Consider the following 23,428-nt stretch of genomic DNA (forward strand, 5'->3'; position numbering starts at 1 on the left):
CCAGTCAACTGGAAGGAGCAACCAGTTTCAAACTGCCTTCATGAACAGCAAGCCAGACTGACTCGACTATTTTGAAGTTAAAGAAAATGTTGAACCACATTTATAGCAAGTTTTAAGAAGGTGACTCCACAAGACAATATCCCATTAGAGATGTGCTGATGCATGCAAGTAACTGCTCCGCCAGCTTGGAAGCAGGCTGTAACCACTGCTACGAGACTGTCCCTAATGAAGTGACAACAACTAAGAGGAAATAGGAACTGTAGCAGTCTTATCTAAAGCAAGTTTCCAAAGAAAAAAAGTTGAACAACTTACCTTTAGCAGGCAATCTGCAAGAAAAACCACACATGGAAGAACCTAAGCAGTGCTCACTGCTCACTAGATTGGAATCACCTGCATCCCCAGCTAAGCCTAACACACAACACCTGGGAGAATGCCACCCTTCTCAGATCAAGCTTGTTTTAAAGGCACAAGACAGCATGCTTGGTTTTTTCCCCTCAGGGTTTTCAACGCTAGAAGGAATACAGTCTTTTCCAAATAGCTGCATAACATCTTTCTGAGTTGTTGCCATCCCCACTGGATTTACTGTATGCAATAACATACATTAAGTGAAGCCCTCAGCTTTAGAAATTACTCAGATAGTCATAATACAAAAGTTTAACACGCCGTGCCAGTAAAACTCAGTATACGCTCTCAAGTTTTAACTTGATTTTTAGCAGCCTGAACACTGCTCTGTTAACTGTTTAGAGCAGTCAGCAGGACAGAACATTGCTTAAACCTAAACTTCTTACCTCTAAAGCTGTACACTTCAAACTGAGCTTCAGTCTCTACCTTCCATCACTTGCTTTAACTGCCTTTCTTCCTCATGCCTTCTACTATTACTCAGTTACACGATAAATGCAAAAGGTGCATTTAAGTAGAAGGGAAATCCCACAGCACCAAACCCCAAGTTCAACTCCAGCTTATCGTAAAGGCAGAATCAAAGTATTTCCAGCACAGGTTAAGGCCAGAAACTGCAGCTGTTTTGCCCTGCAGATACAAGGAAGGAACATCAACAATGATCTTTTCAAGTGCTTTTATATTTATTATAAAGTATTAATAATTGCGTATGCAAAATGATTCTCTATACTAGAGAATAAACTGACAGCTTTTACAAGTTATGCAATACAGTACATGAAATGCTGCACATTTTCTTCAACTGCTTGGAACAGTATTTGCTATACAAATGAAAAAAGGGTAGACTTAAAGTTTATTATTTATAATACAGTGTGTTAGAAAGCACAACAAATAACGTTCAAAATAAACAAGTTCCCAAAAATCTAAAGAAATCTTTAGATGACATGTACACAGATTATACTCAAGTTTCAATATACAGGTTATTGTTCCCCACAAGACGCTCCACTTTACTGCATTGCTGGAACATGATGAAAATTGGAGGTACAAAGAAAAGCACCTCCCAAGCCACGTAAGCATTGGACGGGCAGAACAGCGATTTCCTGAAGTGTTCTCTGCAGTCTTTGGCTCTACTATTCCTTATAGCCACGTACCGAGGCAACACAAGTCAAGAAGAGAGACGGGATCTGATTTGTAAGTCTTGTCAATGTCAATCCAGTTGTCTGGGGAGTAGCTAGAGTAATTCAAGGCACTCTTCCCAGTGCTAACTGCCCACAGAACCCCCTGTGCAGGACGCAGCATTTTAGGAGACAACCAGGCTGGGCTAAAGCGTGTTCTTGAAGGATGAGGAATGAACGGTTGAAGACAAACTCCTTTGGAATGTCCAGTTCAAAGCTCATTCATACTTCACAGGCACACCAGCTTAAGAGAAACATTCATGTATATGCAGATAACACTTTAAAGCACACCGCTTCAATGTGTTTCCTTGCTTTATGGTTAAAGTGGTGTAAGGTATCAGCAGCTTTGAAGATAGTGTTCACGGGGCATGTTGAACCTAATCTCACAGTAAGATTTGAAGCCTACTTCACAGTGTAACAGTTGTCGCCTTTGCTTTTCCTTCTCATTAAGAGGCAATGTCTAACATATATCACCTTCACAGCTGTCCTGCTTACAACATTCATCATCATGACAACAAACCCCTAGAAAACATACAGTAACACTGTTTGCTCTGATGCAGGTGGTATTGACACTTAATTGTAAGCTTCTCCCATAATATAAAATACCTTCTAGATTAAATTCTAGATTAAAAGGATTTTAAGATATTGCACTGTTGTATTTTACTTTTGCCTCTCAATCTCATTCCACATACTTATGAAACTGTAAACAAGTCATTTTTATACAGTCTTCAGTATTGTACACCTGCCTTCCAAGGAATTGGAAGTCAGTGACACCTTCGTTTCAGATACAGTAGCCTAAGCACGGTGAAAGTTCTGTCCAGCTGCCCTCTTCATACAGTAACCAACAGGCCACTTCTCCCACATTCATACTTGGAGCTTCTTCTTCTGATCAAAGTACGCATCAAATCTGGATAATGCATATTCCTGGAGAAACAAGGAACGTTAATACAGTGAATGGCCGTGCTTCTGTGTTTGGTAAGGGGAAAACAATGAAGGTATTAACTGTTAGCTTCCTAATCCATCATCTCAATGAATTTGATCTATTTGCTCAAGATAATCTCCCCAAACGTTTCCTTGCCTCTAAAATTTCCTCCCATCTTTTATTTCAAACAACACTGTTAGCTGCTGCCACACTAAAAAAGTCAAGATTTCACTAGGAATGGCTTCCGCAACACCTTCTGCAAGATATTCAGCATACCTTAAGGTTATATCACTTTACAGTACCCTAACACCTTGCATCAGGAGTTTGATCTGGAAACAGAAGCTACCTGACATTGATATTGTTGCACAAAGGATATGAACACATTACACGCATACTTTGCAACTACTCTTGTTTCCAATTCACACTCGCTCCTTCCCTCTTGCAGGGGATCTCTTATTGCAGGAGAATCACTTCACTGCAAGGCAGCCATCTTACTGCAAGGTCTGACATGCACAGCTAGTCAGCCTATGTAACAATGAAAGTAATCTCTGAAATGTTTAGAATCCTAGGAGTTCTTTATCATTATAATGAAGGAGCAAAAGCTAAGAACAAATGTTTCATTTTTAAACTCCACTTAGAAGTTTTAAGTTGCACTGAGCAGCCATTTCATTTACTCTGATAATGTATCACAGGTTACTTACAGCATACATTTTTAATTCAATGAAACTTTAATAATAAAGAACTTACCAGGTAACCAAATTCAATGGATGAGATCTTTGCTTGTATAATAGACCACAAACCCCAGAAGAAGTGTGATGCAAGGGCAAACCTGAAATGACAGGACTATATTTACTATAACACCCAACCAAGTGACAACAACTAACTTCAATATCCTGTTAGAATACTAGCTGTAGTTTGTGGATGGCCACACCTTTTCTTCTTAAAGTATGATACAATACAAAATTCCATCAGCTTCCCTACTATTTTATTTACTCTACTACATGCATACCACGCATCTAAAACTTGCAGTTGACAGGTTTTTCTTTACCACAGAGAAACTGCTTGGCATCTTCCTCGGCTGAAGTTCCTCTGAGGTACAGAGGCAGGTATCAATGAAAGTTTCAAGACAGAGCCGAGAAAGGCAGTTTACCTGTTAACTTCTAGCAACATTTCTTCTTCTAATTTGGACTTCTCTTCATTGCTCAGATTTTCAAAGCCATCTTGGAATGCAGACAGGTAACTGGAGATAAAGTGAAGCTAGAAGGCAAGTAATCAAAAAAGTTACAAACTCGCCTCAATGCAGACTTGCTTCTTTCAGAATTAGGCAGGCTTTTCAGTACGTTGTATTTTTTTTTCCAAACATTGACAGTGCTAGAGTTAGATTAATGATGATTCCACTCATTGCTGGGAAGTCTGGTTTAGGAAAAACCAACAACTGACATTTTGCTACTGCCAGCTGATTTCACAGCTGCACTCCATAACTACTGGACTTCATTTTTGTGGTGCATAGCTAAAAAACACACAGTAGAAATTCTATCCTGAAAGGCTGTTATGAACTTTGTACAGTTTTAAAGCAGAAGTAGTCAGGGTTATAGGAATTATTATACACAAGAAGTCATGGAAGAAAACGTTTTGAAAAAAAGCAAGTCTAAATTAGAATTGGAAAGGAGAATTAAGATCTAAAGATTGTGGACAGTGGCTTATTACTTATTCTTATGAGCCCACCTGTTGCTTCTTTGAAGGATATTTAAGAAAACTAGCTTTGAAGAACGGATACTTCTCATATGTGTAATCATACATCCACTCACAGAAGTGATTTCCAATGTCGAAGCCTCTGAAAAAGAGATAGTCTTTATTTGCACACTAGCCATTTGCTCTTGCTTAATCAAGTTTAGAAGCACAAGGCTACTCAGTAGAACTTGCTGCAGTTTTTGCTAAAGGAAGTAGTTAATCTGTCAATTCTCTACAACTTCTTTGCAAGTCATTAACACCAAGAAGAAAAGACAGCTATTAACAGAAACTACCAGCTACATGAAAACACTAAACTTCGCTATCAAGTTGGCTACCAGTGTAGACAGATAAAATACTCAGGTATGCAATACATCTCAGCACTGAGTCAGACACATCTAACATTAGTATTATTGCAGGCAGAAGGTGAACTAAGTGAACAAGCTCTCTAGTCCAACAAACTCCAGCATCTGTGACCATGTTTTCTCTCAGATAAGCCTACACCTAAAGCTGTCAGAACCAAAGCTGTTTTGACTAGTTACATCTGTTGTCCACCACTGAGAGCAGAACACAACTCATTAGGAATAGACATAACCAGAAGCTCAGCACTTGCTCTTATTCTAGCTTTTAAAATGCAATACACCTTCTTGCTCAACAGAAAAGAAGAAAATGATTTACCGGTAGTTATAGCTGCTGTATTCAAAGTCAATGAGCATCAGCTTTTGTTTTTCTGAATTCTCTCTGCCTTCTAGAAGCAAGATATTACCTAAAAATGTTAGGAGAACATTAGGAAAGATAACATTAATAAATACAGCATACTCAGTCACAGGAAAACTACAGAAAAGCAATACTGTGTTTTAAGTAACACTTTTCAGATAATCCCAATTATCCCTTCCATCTACACAAAAGAGTAATAGGAACAGCCAAGTGGCAAAGTTGAGATATATACTATAAGCCTTGAAAAGCAGAAAGCAAAGAAGTTTTCTTCTGTACAGGCAGAGAGGTAGATCTGTTCTCCCCCCACACCCCTCAAGGGTCTTACTTCTCCAAGGCAGCGCTTAGCTCGCAGCTAGACCAGGCAACACCATCAACCTCAACAGCCCTTGCTGAATTGCTTATAACAATTGAGATCTAAATTATGCAGCACCTCTCATACCTGTACAGCACTATCATTCATCACACAACACTGGGGGCAGGAATTGCTTTTCAGCAGCCTGAAAGCCATGGACTTGATCACTTTGCTCTTCTATGTGGCACAGTGGGTGCCTTCAGAAAAGCTCAGCCTCTTCCTATATAACCGAGATTGTTTTATCTGTCTTTCTGTTCTCTTTATCACAGTAACTTATCTAAAACTCGCCAGGCCTACCTGTATTCATGTAGTAACTATAAAACTGATAATAGTTTTACTACTGATAAATCAATTTAGAGTAATTCTAATTTCTGCTGTATTCTGCCCACTCCCCACGTGTTCATCTGTTTTTATGTCAAATCCAGTTCTCCTACCCTTGCACCAGTAGAAAAAGCACAGTATCTTTCCCTATTCCTCCACATGTTTTCCCCAGATCTTGAAAATTTACCTTCCAAAGCTTGTGTAAACCCTAACATGCTCCAAACTCCCCTGGTACTGCACCTGGCCACACCTGCAATGAGATCCCGAATTCTACCACTATTGAGATAGTTCTTCAGACCTCATATCAGTGGCTTTTTCCCCTTGTGCTGCCTATCCTTCAGTGCCTGTCCTCTGGGGCAATCCTTTTCTAGGCCCATTCATCAGCCTTAGCTAACAAGGCTGGGACCCCTGAAAACACAACAGCCCCACATATAGTCCTGGTATAGTATCCTTCCAGCTCAGCCTAGCTTACCCTCTGTACACGTAAAAAGAAGTCCACATGCAGAACACATCCCAGCACCTCAAGCCCTGCCTCCTCTCTCTTCCCCTTGGACAACTAGTTCATTAAAATGTATGATTTCCTACATGACTCCTAGAAAAAGTATTAACAGGGGAAGTAAGTTTTTTTCTGATGTTTCTCACCAGTACAAGCTGAGAACTCCCGACTCAAACTCCTCTAACCTCCACTTTCACCACTCACTCACTTTTCCAGCATCTTTCTTTCAAAAGGGCTAAGGATATCCTATCTCACTCGAGGCTGCTAAGATACTGCTAAGAGGAAGCTCAAACCCATACTAACAGAGCGTGTGTACATGCTTAGCTTGAGTTATGATGCTACAATCATTCCCTTCATCAGCCCTGATAGTTGCTCAGTAAATACATTTTGCCTTGCCACTGCTGCACACTGGGAGTGCACAGGCTGTTACTTCAGGTCAGCTGCCAGGGCAGTACCTTGAGAACATGACTACCCCTCAGAGAGCAAACAAGTGATAGGAAAAAGGATCAACGCTGCATCACTGAACAAGGCCAGCTTACCTTCCTGACAGTCGTTGTGGCAAAATACCACTGGTGATGAAGTAGCTTCAAGCATAGCTCTGGAAAACAGCAACACAGGGCTAGTAAGTAACAAATCACTAAGTTCAGTTCAACTTCTAGGTAAAGGATAGATTTTGTTCTAAGAATTTGAAGTGCTATTCATTTCTAACATGAGCCTATTTTCTTTATTATAAGCACACAATCAGGACAGAAGTAGGACTTTACTGATCAGCACCTTAGAGCAGCAAGTGATTTTATTAATCTGTAGTAATACTACACACAAGTTGGCTACAGAACCACAAAATCTCCAACCAGTAAGGTGAAATGAATATAGGGTACTATGCCATACAATGTACATGAACAAATACACAAATTGATACTAAAACTGGGAACTAGAAGGAAGTCACAAATCAGCCTACCTTAGATTTTTCATTTCCTGGGGTAGATTGTAGCTGAGGAGTTTATTCAGCTTCCTAGTTTGGGATTCTCTAGTAAATTTTATCCTCAGCACTTGATTTAGATACCTGTTAAAAATAAAGATAATAGTACAGTGCTTATGCCAATAAACAAACATCTTCCCACATTAAAATTAAATTTAACTAAAATCAAGGAAGTTTAAAGATAACGGATAAAGAAAATGTGTTCCTTCCCACCCCCCCCACCCCCCCCCAAAGTAATTTAGGTTCATCAGATAACTAAGGAATGGTTTTTGAGTACTCTGTCATTCAGGAAGAATGTTCCAAACACCAAGTTTACAACAAGCCCTCTTGTTCATGTACTTTAAAGTAGCGTATAACTTACTTTTCCATTGTCCCAAAAAGCCACTTAGGTTCTTTATTAAATGGCATTTTCATGCCATGAAATACTGCCATCTTCTCGGCTATTTCAGCAGATATGTCAGGCAAGCTTAGTTCTTCAGTACTTAGTTTCCTGCTCTGTAATAAATACAGTATTCTTAAAATACAGTTAAGTGAGAAATACATGTAGTAGAAACAGTTAGTACTTAAGCAATACATTTTTCCTCATCCCCCCAGTATGAACTTAAATTGATAAACTGTATTTGGAAAAGCTGAGTTACTAGCCCAGCTTACTTAAGACTTAGTCCAAGACAGGGAGAATATCAAATCTCACACCAAGAATACTCTCAAAGCAGACTGAGTATAAATATTTAAGAACATCAAAAGCATCCACTCTCACTGCTAATAAAGGAAAGTATTACACTATAGCTTCCAATGCTATGCTTGGTATCTAACAGGCTTTTTATCTTCATTTATTAGTCTCTGCTACAGCTGAGGAATTTTTAGATATCTCTCCCTGGCAAGAGCTATAATTGGGCTCTCCAACACCCACTGTAACTGTATTGAATTACAGCTAGCAATTACTGCAGACTGCCAAGTATTCCATTCCCACATCCCTGCTTTTCTGAGCAGTTCAGAGACCTTCTTGTCATGATCAATTAAAACAACTAGCAGCCCACTAACTAATCACAAACAGGACTTACGGGAATAAATTCCTCTAGTCTCCCCTGCGGAAATATTCCATACAGCTTTGGGCCAAGAGCTCTCTCTGCAAGAATGGCAAACATAACACTTTCCAAAACCATGGCTTCTGCCCCCTGAAAAAAGATTAAAGAAATATCAAAACATTAGGTGGTGCCTCCAGGAAAGTTTAAAAAGTTTAGAATGGGGGAGGAAATAAGTACTATTTAGATACCATTGCATAGGCCAGGACAAAGGAAGACTGTGCAAAAACCAAACTATTCTCTCCTCCCTAAGCTGTGCGAACTCCGCAAATTTATCTCCTGAAGGAGCTTATCCTACTGAAATGCATAACAGGAACTATGAATATTATTCTTAGTGATTTTAACACAATTTGGAGCGGTATCTCACGAAAGGATGGTTTAATCATGCAAGTGAATGAAGCGAGAGACAGAACTAAGCAGCTTTTCATTCGGAAGAATGAATAAGGGTTTGTTTCTACTAAGCACATTTTAGGTCTTCTCTTTTTCTTCTTTATTAAAAGGAGAGAATACTTTAAACTCTCGCTAATTAGGGGGGCAAGGGTGAATAAGCATTATTCCTTCATTGCGTCCAAGCATACCTCAGCTTTCAAGAGGTTTTCTTTACATTAGTAAATTCATCCCATAAGAATCATAGGCCAGGCAGTTTTTTTTTTATATGAAGGTTTTAAAATTAATAGAAATATGAAGTACGTTTCAAAAATACAGTTAAAGTCACTGAAGTATAGCTTTCTTGATAGGTAAGATTATTTCTAACACTGAAGCCATAAAATAAATCTCTACATCTAGCAATTATGTCATCAGGAATCCAGGTGTACTTACATTCTAGAGGTTTATTAACTCTGCTGATATTTGAGCAGCTCACCTCAAAACCCAAGCCATGATACTAACAAGCCTAAGTAGTAAGAGCACAAAACCAGGAAAGCTCTCAGGTATTTTGGACTACAGAGCCTTTTGTATGACTATATTCACTGCAGTCTCAGATAGCAGTGAACCTTTTTTACTCAAGTTCTACTCTTAAGCAAGCTTCGAGCAGTTTCACTGCTATTTTTTTTTTAATTACTGTCCTATATCTTGTTGTACTGATACACTCTCAAGAAAGTATCGTATTTCACTTTGAAGTGCAGCAAAGACTTATAACCACATGCTGAAGCATTAACTTCAACAAAAAGTGAAGAGGCCATCAAGGAAATCAATTGAGAGTTTCAGATGACTTGCATACAAATGCAGTAAATCCATGCTCTCCACTATTTTTCCATCTCAGCTGAGGCAGAACTAATGCATCAAAAAGATATATATGTATCATTATATATTTATCATTCTACATGTACTCAGCTCCATAGATGTGAACTTTCCAGTTCAGTTCTAAAGCCTAACACCAAGCACCAAAAAGCAAATTAGATATAGGTTACTAAATGTCCACTCCAATTCCAATAGATACTGAACTTGTGTGTTGCTGGTACAACACCTGGGTGTTTTAAGAGCTTCATCACAGCAATTCTGTTGATTGTACCCACTAAGATGTTTGCTTCTTGATTTCAGCTCTTACTAAAAGAGAATTCATGATACTAGGATAACAGCAAGTGCCAAAGAAAAAGAATGATCTTATACCGGATCAAATTTCTCAATTCTTCTTGATCTGAGAAGATATCCTATAAATCCCCATTCCCGTCATCCACTTTCTGCAAGAGAATTATGCTTTTCCCCCCCTGAATTCAAGCTTAAGTATTCCTTGAACCCACCTAACTTTATCCCACCGCTTTATCCTAAGAAAAGTCAAAGAAACGTTGCTATCCATCAACAAAAATAAGCTCCAGAACAGATGACAATCCTCATGTTTTTCTATAGTCCTTTACTCACAGATCAAAACCTCAAATCATACTTTAATAAAAGAGTATAAAAGGGGCATGTTTTTCCACACATCCTATGTCTGATCTTCAATAAGATGTCCCTTAGCGCATCAGGAGTGGCAACCAGAGAGATTTCCATTTACCATTTCGGTTACTTCTGCCATGGGTCTGCCTAATCCTAGTTATCTACAACACTTGAAAATTGAGAACATTAAAATAATTCACAACTATATGCTTGCAAGTTTCTAAACGTTGTTTCAGCACTATTAATAAGAATGGCTGCACGCCTCCATGAAAGATCCGTCTCAAGACAGAAATATAGGTGAATGTTACCCAAAAGCAGCAGTAGGAGAACATTTGAGTTTGAATGCTCTTGGACCCGGCACTTAGAAGACAAAGGTTTAAATGAGCAGTAAAAGAATTCCTTCTACAATAAGACCAGTCACTTGAGAACAAGGGCAGTTCCAGTAACTTAACTGAAATTTCAACAAGACTTCAAAAGTAGACATTCAAAAACAAACATTTTAAGAAGAGTTTAAGGTGTGTTGAGTTCTACTCCCCAGAAAAACGCTTGAGCCATTTCAGATTCTCAGAAGACAAAAACAATACAACCAGAAAAAAGCAGCACTCAAACTTGAGTAATACGTTCTTCTCCTTAATCACTGCCAAAACCATTACAGAACTGAAAAATGACAGTACAAATGATAACGCGTAAGAAGCAAACCATCTGGCTAACAAGCTGCAGTGTTACCCTTAGGAGAAATATTGCCAAGGTAGAAACCTAAGCTACCAAATTCTGTTCAGATGACTATAAAAACTGCACTCTGCCAGACATTATGCTGGATGAGCAGAAATGCTTCCAAACACAAGCAGTGTAAAGTTTGCAGAATCCAGATGATCCAAGCACAATGCTAATCAAACCCACTCTGTGTTCAAAAGGAACTCCCCAGCTCCATGTACTTCCCTCAGAAGAATTAAGTTTGATTTATTATAGAGTAGGAATTAGGTAGAGTGCTGATCCTCCTCTCGCACAGAAAGAAGAGTCCTGCTTCAGTAATTACACGGGCAAGAACTGGTACAAAACCACCTACATTGAATTTGGAGTGTTTCATGTTAATGTAGAATACTTCAGTCTTTCCATGCTATGCACAGACGCTCACATCATCGTATCATTTTTTATGAGCAAATAGATGCGTCTTCTTCCTTACTCTTCACAGTTTCTAACAACACAGCCCAGGCACTGCTTCAGAACAAGCAGACTCACGACATTTCCCTATTTCTAAAATTCTGTTAAGTAAGCAAATTTAATTACTTACTTGCAAGTCATTTTCCTTTTGAGACTGTTCTGATTCTCCTTTATTACAGGACCTCTATGAATGAGAAAAAGCAAACACAATGAGAAGATGAAATTTAACATGATTAACCTGCAACCACCAGAACAAAGGGAGTAGAAGCGCCAGCTACAGTTAACTAGATGTCTCAACAGTGTCTTGGTCTGTGACAACTACAGCACTAGCATCCACCTGACCTCTGACCACAATATTATTTCACCAATTCCAAAACCTTTCAAAAGGATGTGCCACTGAGACCAAGCCACTCCTGTAAATAGCCCAGGAGATGGGTTTCAGGTATTTTTGTTTCCCAGTATTTCAGAACTGCATCTCAATGTATCACAAGCTTAAATATATGATTTTAATTAAGAGACAATCGAGTCCCTCTGAATGACATCTGGGATGATATTCTTCTTGCAGCTAAAACACTTAAGAGAGAAACTACCTAAATTACAAGAAAGCCTTTGAAGGACTATTGGTAAAGCTCACAAAGCACTTGTAATTACCTAAATTTAATTTTTTTTCCCTAAATTCTTGTGGCTACAATTTCCTTACTTATCCTATACTGTCCAGGATGTTAAGTGCACGTACCACTGGGTATGCAAATCCAGGATTTTTCTTCAAATGAAATGCCCATGTGAGCTAAAGACGTATCAGCAAGAACTGCAGTATACAAGCAAAACTTTAACCAATGCCACGCATCGCAGATTGTGCTAGGCTTGTTGACTGTCATTATAAAGCAGCTCCAGAGCATCAAATCATACGCTCAGCAACCCAACCTTCAATGGCACATGCTTTTAATAGAGCCACACACTTAAAACTCAAGATGTAATAAGAGCCTTGTCCTTTAAAGGTCTGAAGGTAAGGAGAAGAGAAAGCAAATATTTGCTTAGATTTAGCGATAGTTTGTGGCTGCTACTTTATGTTGCAATTCCAAAGACTGTTTAAACCAGACTGAGGTTAGAGGCCCATGAAGGCAGCCTGCATCTCCACCCTCTGAATAAAACATGTGATTCACAGAACCGTGTGCATACCTTTCTGTTCCAACGTTCTAACATGTCCAAAATGGGTGGAAATACGAACTTAACAGAATACAGTTAAGCAACACCAGCTGTCTTCAGTACAATACAACAAGCTAACCACTTACACAAGCTAAGCAGTTACATTATTTCAGAAGCTATAGAAGAAGTATAGTTAACATGAATCCATGGTCTTTCAGCAAGTACTTCCCATTCCACTAGGATACTAAGCTTAAAACAAGACAATATGAAGACTACTATTAGTTAATATTCCTTTCAAGGAAATTAATAAAGTCAAAGCACATTCATTAAAAGCTAAACATGTAACTACACAATAGCATTATAGTAATTTACAGAGAGCTTCTCTGAACAAGCATGTCCTACATCAATACCACTATTGCATCTTACAGATTTTTCTTGAACAGTCAGAAAGTTACTCACCATCCAGGAGTCTTTCCTGATTAATGGTGCTCTCAGAATGGTTCAGTTCATCAGAAGGTAAGCAGATTAGGCTTTCCCCTAGAACCTGAACTGGCGCCCGCTTTACAGAAGGCATGTGTAAAGAGCTAGCCAGTTCTAAGGAGTCCACCTCAAATTAGCGTCGGAGATATCCTAATGGCATCTACTGTGCCATTAGAAGGAGACAGTTAGGGATGTTACCGCAGAGTCATCAGAAAAGGAGACTTCTGCGGCACCCCTTCCTCTTTTCTGTTCCCTCAGCATAGAGCATTAGTGGCCAGGGGAGAATGAATACACAGGAATTCGTAAATAACTTGTAGATAGGAATGGGAGCTTGGAGAGGATCAGTCTTCACAAGTGGCCACGTCCTCAGCCTAGAATTAGCAAAGTCTCCAGTACATGCAGTCAGTGTGAATGAAGTAAAGCGGGATGCAATTTTATGCAACAGAAATTTAAGAGTTAAACTCTTTAAGAGTTTAACAGATGTTCAAGCGCTAGGATTTGATTTTCTCTGCACAATCATCTATGAGAAAAGTGGATCCAAGCCAAACATCTCAAATCATGAGATACCATCACGTAGATATTTATCTACATAACCAGCTCATGCTCCTGGCTCAAACAATCAAAACTTCAGGTGTTTTTTTATTTTTGAACTCCACTTGCACACTCCAACTTATGTCCAGTTCTGGGAGCTATTTACTTCTATAGCAATGAGGAGATTTTATTTACTCAAATAAGAGAATGATTAAATAACTCCTAGAGGTTTTTAATCAGTCTCTCTGAACAGAAATATCAACTAAGAATGGGCATGTGCTCTACATCTTTGAGAACAAACTATTTAAATACTTGTTCAGTGGATGTTACTGTGAGAAGGCTTATTCTCAAAGCAAATTAAGAAATCTCACTGGATTTTAGTTAGAGAGGACAAATGAATGCACAAAAACAAAAAAAAAGTTCTTTATAGTCTACTTTGAGATTCACCGATCATGTAAATTAATTAAAGGCAGTACATATCAGGTACGAGATCAAAGTCCTAAAGGGGAGACATTCCGCATTATCTGTGATTAGAAGACAACCAGACTGTGTTTACACACCTGGCAGTTGGATACAGAGAACGGAGTTCTTCCAGCATTGTCTCCCTAACTCCCCGTATTTATTACTGTTGTGATTAGAAGACAAATCCTATTTAAAAAGAAGCTTGACAGAAGAAGAGAGAATTGCTCCCTCTGTGTAGAGAGGGAGCAATTTGCACATTTTTTTCCAAAGTAACTGCTCTCTCTGCCTGCAAATGTAAAACTTACAAGTTAACTCCTCTTTTCTGCATATATTCAGCTTTAGTTGTTTTCAAGTTGGTCTAAATCAAAGAGTCGCAGTATTTTCAGATCCCAAGAAATTACAATACTACAATGAACTGATTGAGAAGTTACAGAAGTGAGGGAAGCTTTTTCTAATTCTAGAAGCTGGCAGAAGACATTTATTTGAACAGGGTGGGAACACAAACAGTTTTAGATTCAGCAGTGACTATTTCTGCTCCTGAGAACCTCTCTGCCTTTCATCACTGATCCCTGCTAGGCCTGGAGAAACGGACTAATTAGCTGAAATCCTAGGATCTAGCATGTGTAGGACTTGAACTGGGAATTCTTGTTCAAAAGCCACAAAGACTTCTCTAATCCTCTTCATTTCAAGTTACCATTCTCTTATGAGGGAGCAGAGGAAAGGAAGGGGCAATATTTTGATATTTTGTTATTGCTCTAAATATTCAGATGCACAGACAGTAGCTGGTGCTACTTAAGCCTTATTTTTTAAACATTGACATCCAGTACTAAAGAAAATGAAAGCTGTAGAGAACGCTCCAACTTCAGAGATCTCATACTATACCGTGAATCGTGTCTGTCACCTGGAAACCAGAGTGCTCTAGGCACGATCGCATGGGCAAGCCTGCAGCAGAGAACACATGCATATACAACTAAAGTGGTACATTACCCCCAGAATACCCTTAACTCCACCCAACACAAATATATCCCCGTAAGAGGTGTTTGGTTTCTTTCAAGCCGTCTGCCAGTGCCAGGGATTTGTAGTTACTCCATGCTACAAACAGACATGGACACCAACAACCACAGAAGACGTTGATAATTACAGTTACACAGCAGTCTGCATTTTATTTAGTTAAAAAAAAAAAAAGGCAGCAAGGCAGGTATGGAAAAGGATTTACCACAGAACTGTGGCAACCATTTATACTTATTCTGTGTCCGCTCACAAAGGAATTGAGAGACCAGAGATGAATATGAGGTATACTGGTTTGTTTTTCCTCATTTCTATTTAAGTTTTTCTTTTAGCTACTGCAAAGTAAAGGAGTCCCAGAGAAACAGAGTTCAAGGTTCTTTTGACATGCGTAAAAGAATGGGAATCAATCCCCATTTTACCTTTGATAGGTGAACTTTAAAGAAATTCACCTTAATTTGGGCTTTTTTGTTGACACTAGCATAAATTGAAATCCTATTGGTATTTCTAAGAGGTGGGAATTTTTATTTTTTTCTGAATTTAAGTAGAACCACTACAGTGATCTGTATATGAAATCCAATCTCGAGGTCTGAACATTAAATGGCATTGCGGAGAACTTTTTGTTTTAGTTGTTGTAACTGAATTTAGCCAACAGTTAAAGTCATTTTGCAATGAGGAAGTTGTATTTTCAATGCTCCCCTTTAAATTTAGCTACTAAGCTGGAGCAAGAATAAAAGAAGCAGAGTAAGACATTTCCCTTTTTCCAATGTGTGACATATCTGCATTGTGCCTCAAACATTTGAGTTTTAATGTGGTTAGTACTTTAACCTGTCACAAGCACAAATTCTTGTCTTAAAAAAAAGTTCTGCTCAAGGATACACTCAAGAGAAGTCCTTGATTTTTCAATATCCATGCCAGTGCGACCATTGGTAATAATGGCCAAGTTCCATTCATCTCCCCCCAACTCCCCCCAAAACATTCATGCACACAAAAAAAATTGGCTTTAACATATCAGTTATGACAGAGGAAGGCACAAAGCCCTCCTTGCGTGGCAGCTTTAGCCAACTGGCATGGTTTATATTGGATGAGTTTCATGTACTGACATTTGTGTCTTCCAAGATTCATAATAAGCAAACTGGGGCTATTTTCAAACTGCAAAAAAAGGTTCCTTTAAAAGGTGGCTCGAAGAAAATTACAGTGTCAGTATTATTCACTCAAGTTAGTATGGATTATCTACTTTTCACTTCTACCCTCTTCAAAAATTTTACTTTATTTGTCAGCCATACCTGTATCAATTTGGTGCAGATTGCTACAGATCTACAGTATATACAGTGACAAATAAAAGAAGCTGATATCACTGCTTTGTGCTCCAATTGCAACAGAAAACAAGATGGGCAAGAGTTGAAACATACTACAATGACTCAAAAAGCAAGCGGTAAGTGCTAATACCCAGTGTCACTTAAAGAGAAGTCACCGAGAATGAAGTCTTGATTTTAGTATTAAGGTCTCAAAACTCAACTTCAGCGGTGTCCCTTATTTGCTACAGGGCTTTAAACTCAAGTGATGTAATTAAAAAAAATTAAGGATCGCTCCCTCATGACAAGAGGCTTGTCATAAGATTCTGCTTAAGCCACGCTGAAATTCATAAGAATCTTAAGTTAGGTTTTCGAAATACCCCAATAAAACAGTTTGCTTATATTTTAACTTGCATTTAAGGTATAGGGGCTGGAAGAGACAAATGTTTGTTGACAAAAATTGTGAACCTCAATGCAATCTGAAAGTTTTACCTTGGGACTTTTTCTGCTTACTTAACCTTTAGTGAACTGCACCAACAAGAGCAGTCATTTCACTGCCACTATGGAAATAAAGGAAGTTAGACATCTCAAAAGATCCTTCAACACCAAGAGCAGAAAGGTTAGAAAGTTACGAACACACTTTCAATTTTCAAACCAAATTAGTTCTCTGATTTAGAGCCCCCAATTTCTTTGATTTCTTCAGCAAAAAGGGGCACAGAAAAGACAAGTTAAGAAAAACTCTGAGGGAAGAGAAGGGCAACCAAACACTAGAGTCTACTTTCCCTTTATCAAAGAAAAATGGGTGGTGGGGGGAAAGGCGACATTTCTTCACAGCTCTTGGGCAACAGAAGTTCTATCGCTACATTAAGTTTTATAGCCCATGTTCCTACTGAAGACTTCTACATATCAAGTCAGCACTGCATTAAAGCCATTAATAATTATGAAAAAAAATCATAACATCAACTCTAGTGACTTCAGAAACAGTTTCTCCAAGTTGTTTTTTTTTTCCACTTTCCTTTTGGTTTCTTTTAAGCCAAAGTACAGATTATTTAAGTTGGAATTAATCAACTTTTGCACACTTCTTGTTTATCAGTTTAACTTTCCCAACACACAGACAGTGGTGTAGCCAAATGCTCCATGCTATTTCATATCACTGGAATCTTTTACGTTATTTCTGGTAAAGTCTGCATCTCACATTACATAAAAACACTTTAAAGCCAGTTAAGTGACAGTATCCAATGAGTTTTTTGATAGTAAGCTTGGTCAAAGCATTAGATGCAGGAAGAATGGACCAAAATTTCAAGAACAGTCAATCTCCTGCAGATATTGGATCAGTTTTTCAAGGCAAGTGACTATTAGAAAATATCACAAATTAATAGATAACGAAGCCAGATCCTCTATGTCAAATAGAAACGATTGTCAACATTCAAATGTAATTTTATGAAGCTGCCATTTTTCATAAGGCTAAACACTTATGGTGATTTACTGCAGTGTAATCACATGTCTAGCACAGATGGATAAGACAAGATCTGCCGTATAGTCCTATAGTCTGTATTAAAAAATTAAAAATTAAAAGTCTGTTAAAGCCTGTAAGCTTTAGAAGAGATCTTTACATAATTTTCTTACAATTTGAAACAGATTTGCCAACCACTTCTCTTAAGGTTTGACAAATTAAAATGCTATTTACTCTTTACTATTTTTACTGACAAAAAAAAAGGAACAGTACAAGAGTTTGATGAACATCTTGTAAAGCTTTTATGCCAGCTATGGGGCACGTCAAACACTTAGGAAAATGTATTTTGGAATGAGATGGCTATATGGTATTGATGTTTGTGCATCATTTTTATTATAACACTACAGATCAAGTCCTCCAGTAGCACAGTTACCCATGAGGTCTCTAATAAAATGCTTGAGCATTGTGTCAGTTAAGTTTGACAAAAACTTTAATCTCAGTTGTAAGTCCTACCAAGGTTAAAATTAAATGGTTTAGTCCTCTGCAATCTCGCTAGTTGTGCCAGTCCTACATCACTGTACAGAAGCAGATTTTAATAATATTTCTACAACACCACAGTCCAAACTTAACACCATAAACAAAGCATTACTGATCACACGGACAGCAAATGAGTCTTCAGCTGATAGACGCCAGCCAGGATCTGTGTAGAAAGGAGTGTAAGTTCTAGACAACAACAAACTACAAAGAGAACTGTCTTAAGCTAACCATCTACCCCACTGCTGCTAAAACGCATTCCCAAACAGGTAAAACAGCACACTTGCAGTGTGTCACAGATGAAGATCTCCAAACATATCTCAATTAAGCTAGAGAAGCCCTCCCGCTCCCAAAGCACTCTGTGTACTCACCATCTGCAGGATTGCACCATACAAGCGCAGCAGAACTTTCCGTGGTTCATCTGCAACTGTCTCAATGGAATCAGGCAGCGAGCACTGAAACAGCATGTTGCTGAGGCCACCTCTACAAAGAGAAGGGAATGGATTATTAGCCAGTTCGGATGAGCATATATTTCACTTGCTATGAAACAGAGACACACTGATACACCTTCTACTATGAATGACTGAATAACATGAATAACACTTCTCCAACACTACCCATAGCTCACAAAGCTTCAGGGAAAAAAAAAAAAAGGTAGCTTTGTGCCTCTTAATGTATAGCTCACCATAAAGATTTACAGATACAAATTACAGCTTGAGCTACCAACCACTGAAATGCCATACTCAACTAAGATGCAGGCTTGTGTAAATATAAATATTTTCAAGACTTGGAGATGCTGAAGTCTCGTCAGATAAACTTTTTGTACTAGAAAGATGATGGTGGGATAAGCTCAACACCATGCAGTGAGTAAGTTTGGATTAAGAGCCGGTTATCACTGGGATAGCAGCTACAACAATTAGCTAGAAAGTTTAAAGCTGACTATCTGCAGTGCAGCACCACTGATGAAAGCCATACTTACACTATCATTCCTGGAGACTCAATTTAAGTAGAACCAAATTTTACAAAGAAAGCAGTTCTTTATTTTAAAGAAACTACTCAAGCATTTGCTAGGACTAAGATCACTCTCAATCTTACCAGCTAAGACACAAACTGGGGAGATCTGCACTTCAGTCATCCCAGGGTTACATACAAGTATGCTGACTTTTTGTGTACTCAGGAAAAGTGACAGCACCTTTGCGTTTTACAGGCCAGATACCAGATGAAAGCAGTACTTCTCAGTTTCTGGCAGTCAAACATTAAGAACAGCCTACTCAATCTGCGTTTTCCTTACTACGTTGTCTTTTTGCGTTATTTTCATCGCTCTCAGTATGTTCAGTAAGAAAATTTCTGCAACATCATAGAATATTCTGAGCTGGAAGGGACCCATGTTACTACTTCCTCTTACAGCAGATGAAAAAGTACCGAAACTTCTGGTTTACTGCCAGAATAGAAATGCAAATCAGCTCTACCAAAAAAAACACCCTTGCCTATCTCACCATTAATAACACCTTTCAAAAACGGATACAATCCAAAGGTAGCAGCTAACAAAAGAGATGAGGAAGCACAGACGTAAAAGCTTGGTAATTTTTACCTGCATGTCATGCTACCTCTTCACCTTTTATTGAAGTAACTCTAGTATCTACATAGTAGTACCTGTGTTGTAGTTTGCAATGCCGTTGCAATGCCGTTCTCCCTATCATCCAAAGCACTGAAGTACAGGTATTTAAGGATACCCCACAGTGAGCTCTGATTCCAGGAATCCTCAGCAGATCCAAAATGCAGTGAATAAATTACAGTTCTTAGTCCCCATCTGATACTCACCTTAATACTTTTTCTAATAATTTTCTGGGTTACCTTACAATCTCTCTGGGAAGTAAGACAGACTTTTTGGAGTCAGCTACCAGGGAAGGAGATGAGTTGGTATGTATCTACTGGGAGATGATTGACAGAAGAGGGGCTGGACTACAGAATGAGAGCCAACAATTGAGAAGGAAAAAAACTGAGAAAAGAGGGTAAAACAGCAGCTGCACAATATGCTCAAGAAAGCAGACAGAAGAGAACCAGGTGGCTTGGCAGGCATTCAAAAAAGGATGTTTAGGGAAATGATATGAAGTAACTTTGAGCCATGAGGGTGAATAGGTAGGAAAGCCAGGCAGATGGAAAGGGTATCAAATGAAGATCAGAACCCAACCATTCAGAGGCAATCAGAACGTTGGTTAGTTATACCAACTACATTTTCTGGCTTCACTGAAACTGTGCTAGACAGTTTTTTGAAAGATTTTCTCGACCTTTAATGAAAACATTGCTATTTAAATAGGAGAAATAAACACATAGAAACTAATTTCATAAAATCTACTGGAGAAGAGCTAAACAAATTCTGCCGGAACACTCATGTTACTTAAACATACTCTGCCTGCATACAGTGCATCAAAGTCCAGAAATCCTTCTCTTGGACCCCCTCCAGATAAACAATGGCAGCATCCTACTCCGGCTGAACTCCATTCAACAAGTCTCACCAGCTTTATGCGCTCCAGAACTTAACAGTTACCTCTAATCAAGTAAATTAAAACGAGGGTAACAAAAGGTAGCCTACTTCAAATTACTGAAGGGTAAGCCCTTCCAAAAGGGTCACCTATTTGCAAAGCCATCCACAACTTCCCCAAAACCACAGCCGCAGCAGTTAGGTGTGCTTGTACCTGCATTCTGATTGGCTACGAGTCTTTCCTTGCTCTCAAACAAAGAAGCACAGACCTCTCATCTTATGACGCCGTATTTAACTGATATTCACAGGCTTGATTTGCACTACTGCATCAAAATGGAAATAGTGACCAGAAAAGGCACGCTGCTCAGGTTTTACAAAACCAGAATCAGCAAGCCAACATGGAGGTGCGCTCTCCTTAGATAAAAGAGGTAAAAAAAACTTTTGCCAAAACACCAATCCCCACGATTTAACTCATTCTGAAGCGTCAGCCCATCCTCAGTTCCTCCCAGCCAGAAGATACCAAGCAACTTTTCAAGGGGATCTCAGAGGGGAGGATTCCAAGAAATATCGGAATAACTGTGCTAAACCCTAAGGCTTTAGAAATAAAGTGCTTACAGCCAGCAGGGCAGACTAACAAGGATGAAAGCAGAATCAAGCAATGGGGATTGCAGAAACATCAGTCTAGTCAATCGCTGAGGAACACTACCAGTTTCCTGGAAATTCTCGCCCTTTGTTAACTCATTATGACCACTGTCAAGCGAGGACTAAAAATACACAGGCCTTCTGTGCTGGATGTCAGCAAATTACTTAGTTTTTAAACCCATTTAACAGTATAAGCCAATCACACTCACTTTGCTCTATCAGAGACTGCCATGATCTTTCAAATATGATGGACAGTAGCTTGGCAACTTCATCCACCAGTTCCCTCAGAACCCGCAAGTGGATCTCACTGGGTTCCATGGACTGTTGCACCTTCAAGCTCTCCAGGTGGCTGGTTGACCTTCGTCAACTGTCTATACTTTGTTATTGCTAACTAGGGGATTTACACGTATTTCTTATACCAAGAAAAACATGCATAAGCACTAGGAAAGCAAACTCGGAAGGAATAATAAGTAGAGCTGTCCTCTGAAACTACAAGTGAGACCACCTTGCGTCTAGTAGAACGACAGAGCACCAGGACACCGAACAAGGAGCCCACTAGCACACACACACACACACACACACACACACACACACACACACCACGAAGATTACTTAATTCCGCAAAGAAAACAGGCAAGGATCTGCCACGCGGCTTCGAGGACAGCCCCGTTTACATCCCTGCCGCCCGAGCGCATCCTCCCGCAGCTGTCATCGCGCTGAGTCACTTGCGCCCACCGCAGCGGGGCTGGGGCTGGAAGGGACGGCGCGGCCCCACCTCCCGCACGGCGCTTCCACCGCCTCCCCGTGAGGCTCCGGGCACAGGCGCTGCCGCACGGGCCCGATTCCTCCCCCGCCCGATTTCGGAAGAAAGGTTAAGAAGAAAAAAAAAAAAAAAAAAAAAGGAGGGGAAAAAGAAACAGCAGAGGGGGGGAAAAGAAGCAGCGAAGAGAACCGGGAACGCGCGGTCTCCCGGGAGGCGGCCCCGCCCCTCCGTCCGCACTGACCTGATGGGGCTGATGCGGAGCTGCTCCTCCCGCAGCCCCCGCCAGGCCCCCGGCAGGAACTCCTTGCACCACAGATAGGCCCTGCGCCGCGTGCGGGGGTCGAGCGGCGGCTCCTCCTCGGGCGGCGGCGGCACGGGGGAGGGCGGGCTCACGGCACCCCCGCCTCTGCCCGCCGCCGCGGGGTCCTTCCCCTCGGGGCCGCCGTGGGAGAGCGGCGAGGGGGGCTGCCCGGCGGCGGGGAGGACGACGCCGCCCCCGCCGGTGCCGGGGCTGCAGCCCAGGAGGAGCCCGAGCGGAGAGGGGTCGGCCTCGCCGTTACAGAACTTGGTCTTCATGGCGGGAGGGGGCGGCGGCGGGGAACGGCCGTTGGGGCGGACGCGCGCGACGGCTCTCGCGCTGCCTTTCTCTCTCTCTTCGCGGCGACCTTCCGCCGCCAGCGCCAGCTGCGAACGAGCCGCGCGCCCGCGCCCGGCCCCCATTTTATAGGCAGCGCGGCACGCGGCCCGCTCACCTCACGCTTTTTTTCCCTCCGCTCTGATTGGCTCTCGGTTCTCAGCTCCCGACCAGAGCGAGGCTGGGGGGGAGGGGGGAGAGCCGGGGAGGGGGCGCGCGCGCGCCTTCTGCCGGCTTCCGGAGCGCCCGCTGATTGGAGCTCTCCCACCCAGGAGAAAGAAGGGGCAGGCGCGGGGCACGCTGATTGGCCGCTCCTCCGTCGCCCGGGTAACCGGCGCGCGCAGCTCAGGGTGGGTTGGGGTCAGCGCGAGGTGACCCCGCCCACCTCCCCTCTTCCCGTGCGGACCCTCCGCGATAGCGGTCCGCCGCCCCGTCCCACCGGGCTCGGGTCCGAGGAGGACGTAACGGGGCGAGGCGGGGTCCGCGGGGGTGCCGAGGAGGTGAGCGCTGCCCGCAGACGGAGGGGCGCGGCGCGTGCCGTGACTTTCCGTCTGCGCTGCGCGACGTTGATTACGGTCACCGAGAGCGTTCGTTCAACGGTCTGCTTTTTACGGCGAGATGCCGGCTGGCTGAGTCAGCTGCCGTGTGCCGGGGCTGATTCACGGCCGCGCGTAAGCGGCTGTCCCTGGGCTCCGGAGAAAGCCGCAGCGGCAGGGAAGGTGAACGGCAGGGAAGGTGAACGGCAGGGAAGGCAGCGCGACCGGCCCCGCGAGCGGGGAGCTGCTCCTGGCCGCCGTGCGCTG

At 41.1% G+C, this 23,428-nt stretch overlaps 1 protein-coding gene across 2 annotated transcripts; it reads right to left on the reverse strand.

The window, feature by feature from the left end:
* CHKA (choline kinase alpha) lies at nt 1,058–22,763 on the reverse strand. Of its 2 annotated transcripts, XM_021401788.1 has the most exons (12): nt 22,233–22,761; nt 18,476–18,587; nt 11,329–11,382; nt 8,145–8,258; nt 7,445–7,578; nt 7,063–7,167; nt 6,644–6,702; nt 4,897–4,984; nt 4,216–4,324; nt 3,641–3,747; nt 3,238–3,319; nt 1,058–2,492 (listed from the first exon to the last, which is right to left on the reverse strand). In XM_021401788.1, the coding sequence occupies exons 1-12, from the start codon at nt 22,709–22,711 to the stop codon at nt 2,433–2,435; spliced, it is 1,503 nt and encodes a 500-aa protein (XP_021257463.1). In that variant the 5' UTR covers nt 22,712–22,761; the 3' UTR covers nt 1,058–2,432. The 2 variants fall into 2 exon arrangements, with proteins under 2 accessions (XP_021257463.1, XP_021257464.1); XM_021401789.1 differs by lacking the exon at nt 11,329–11,382 and having other exon boundaries at nt 22,233–22,763.

The sequence above is a fragment of the Numida meleagris genome, chromosome 6, assembly GCF_002078875.1.
Source record: "Numida meleagris isolate 19003 breed g44 Domestic line chromosome 6, NumMel1.0, whole genome shotgun sequence".
Lineage (NCBI taxonomy): Eukaryota > Metazoa > Chordata > Aves > Galliformes > Numididae > Numida > Numida meleagris.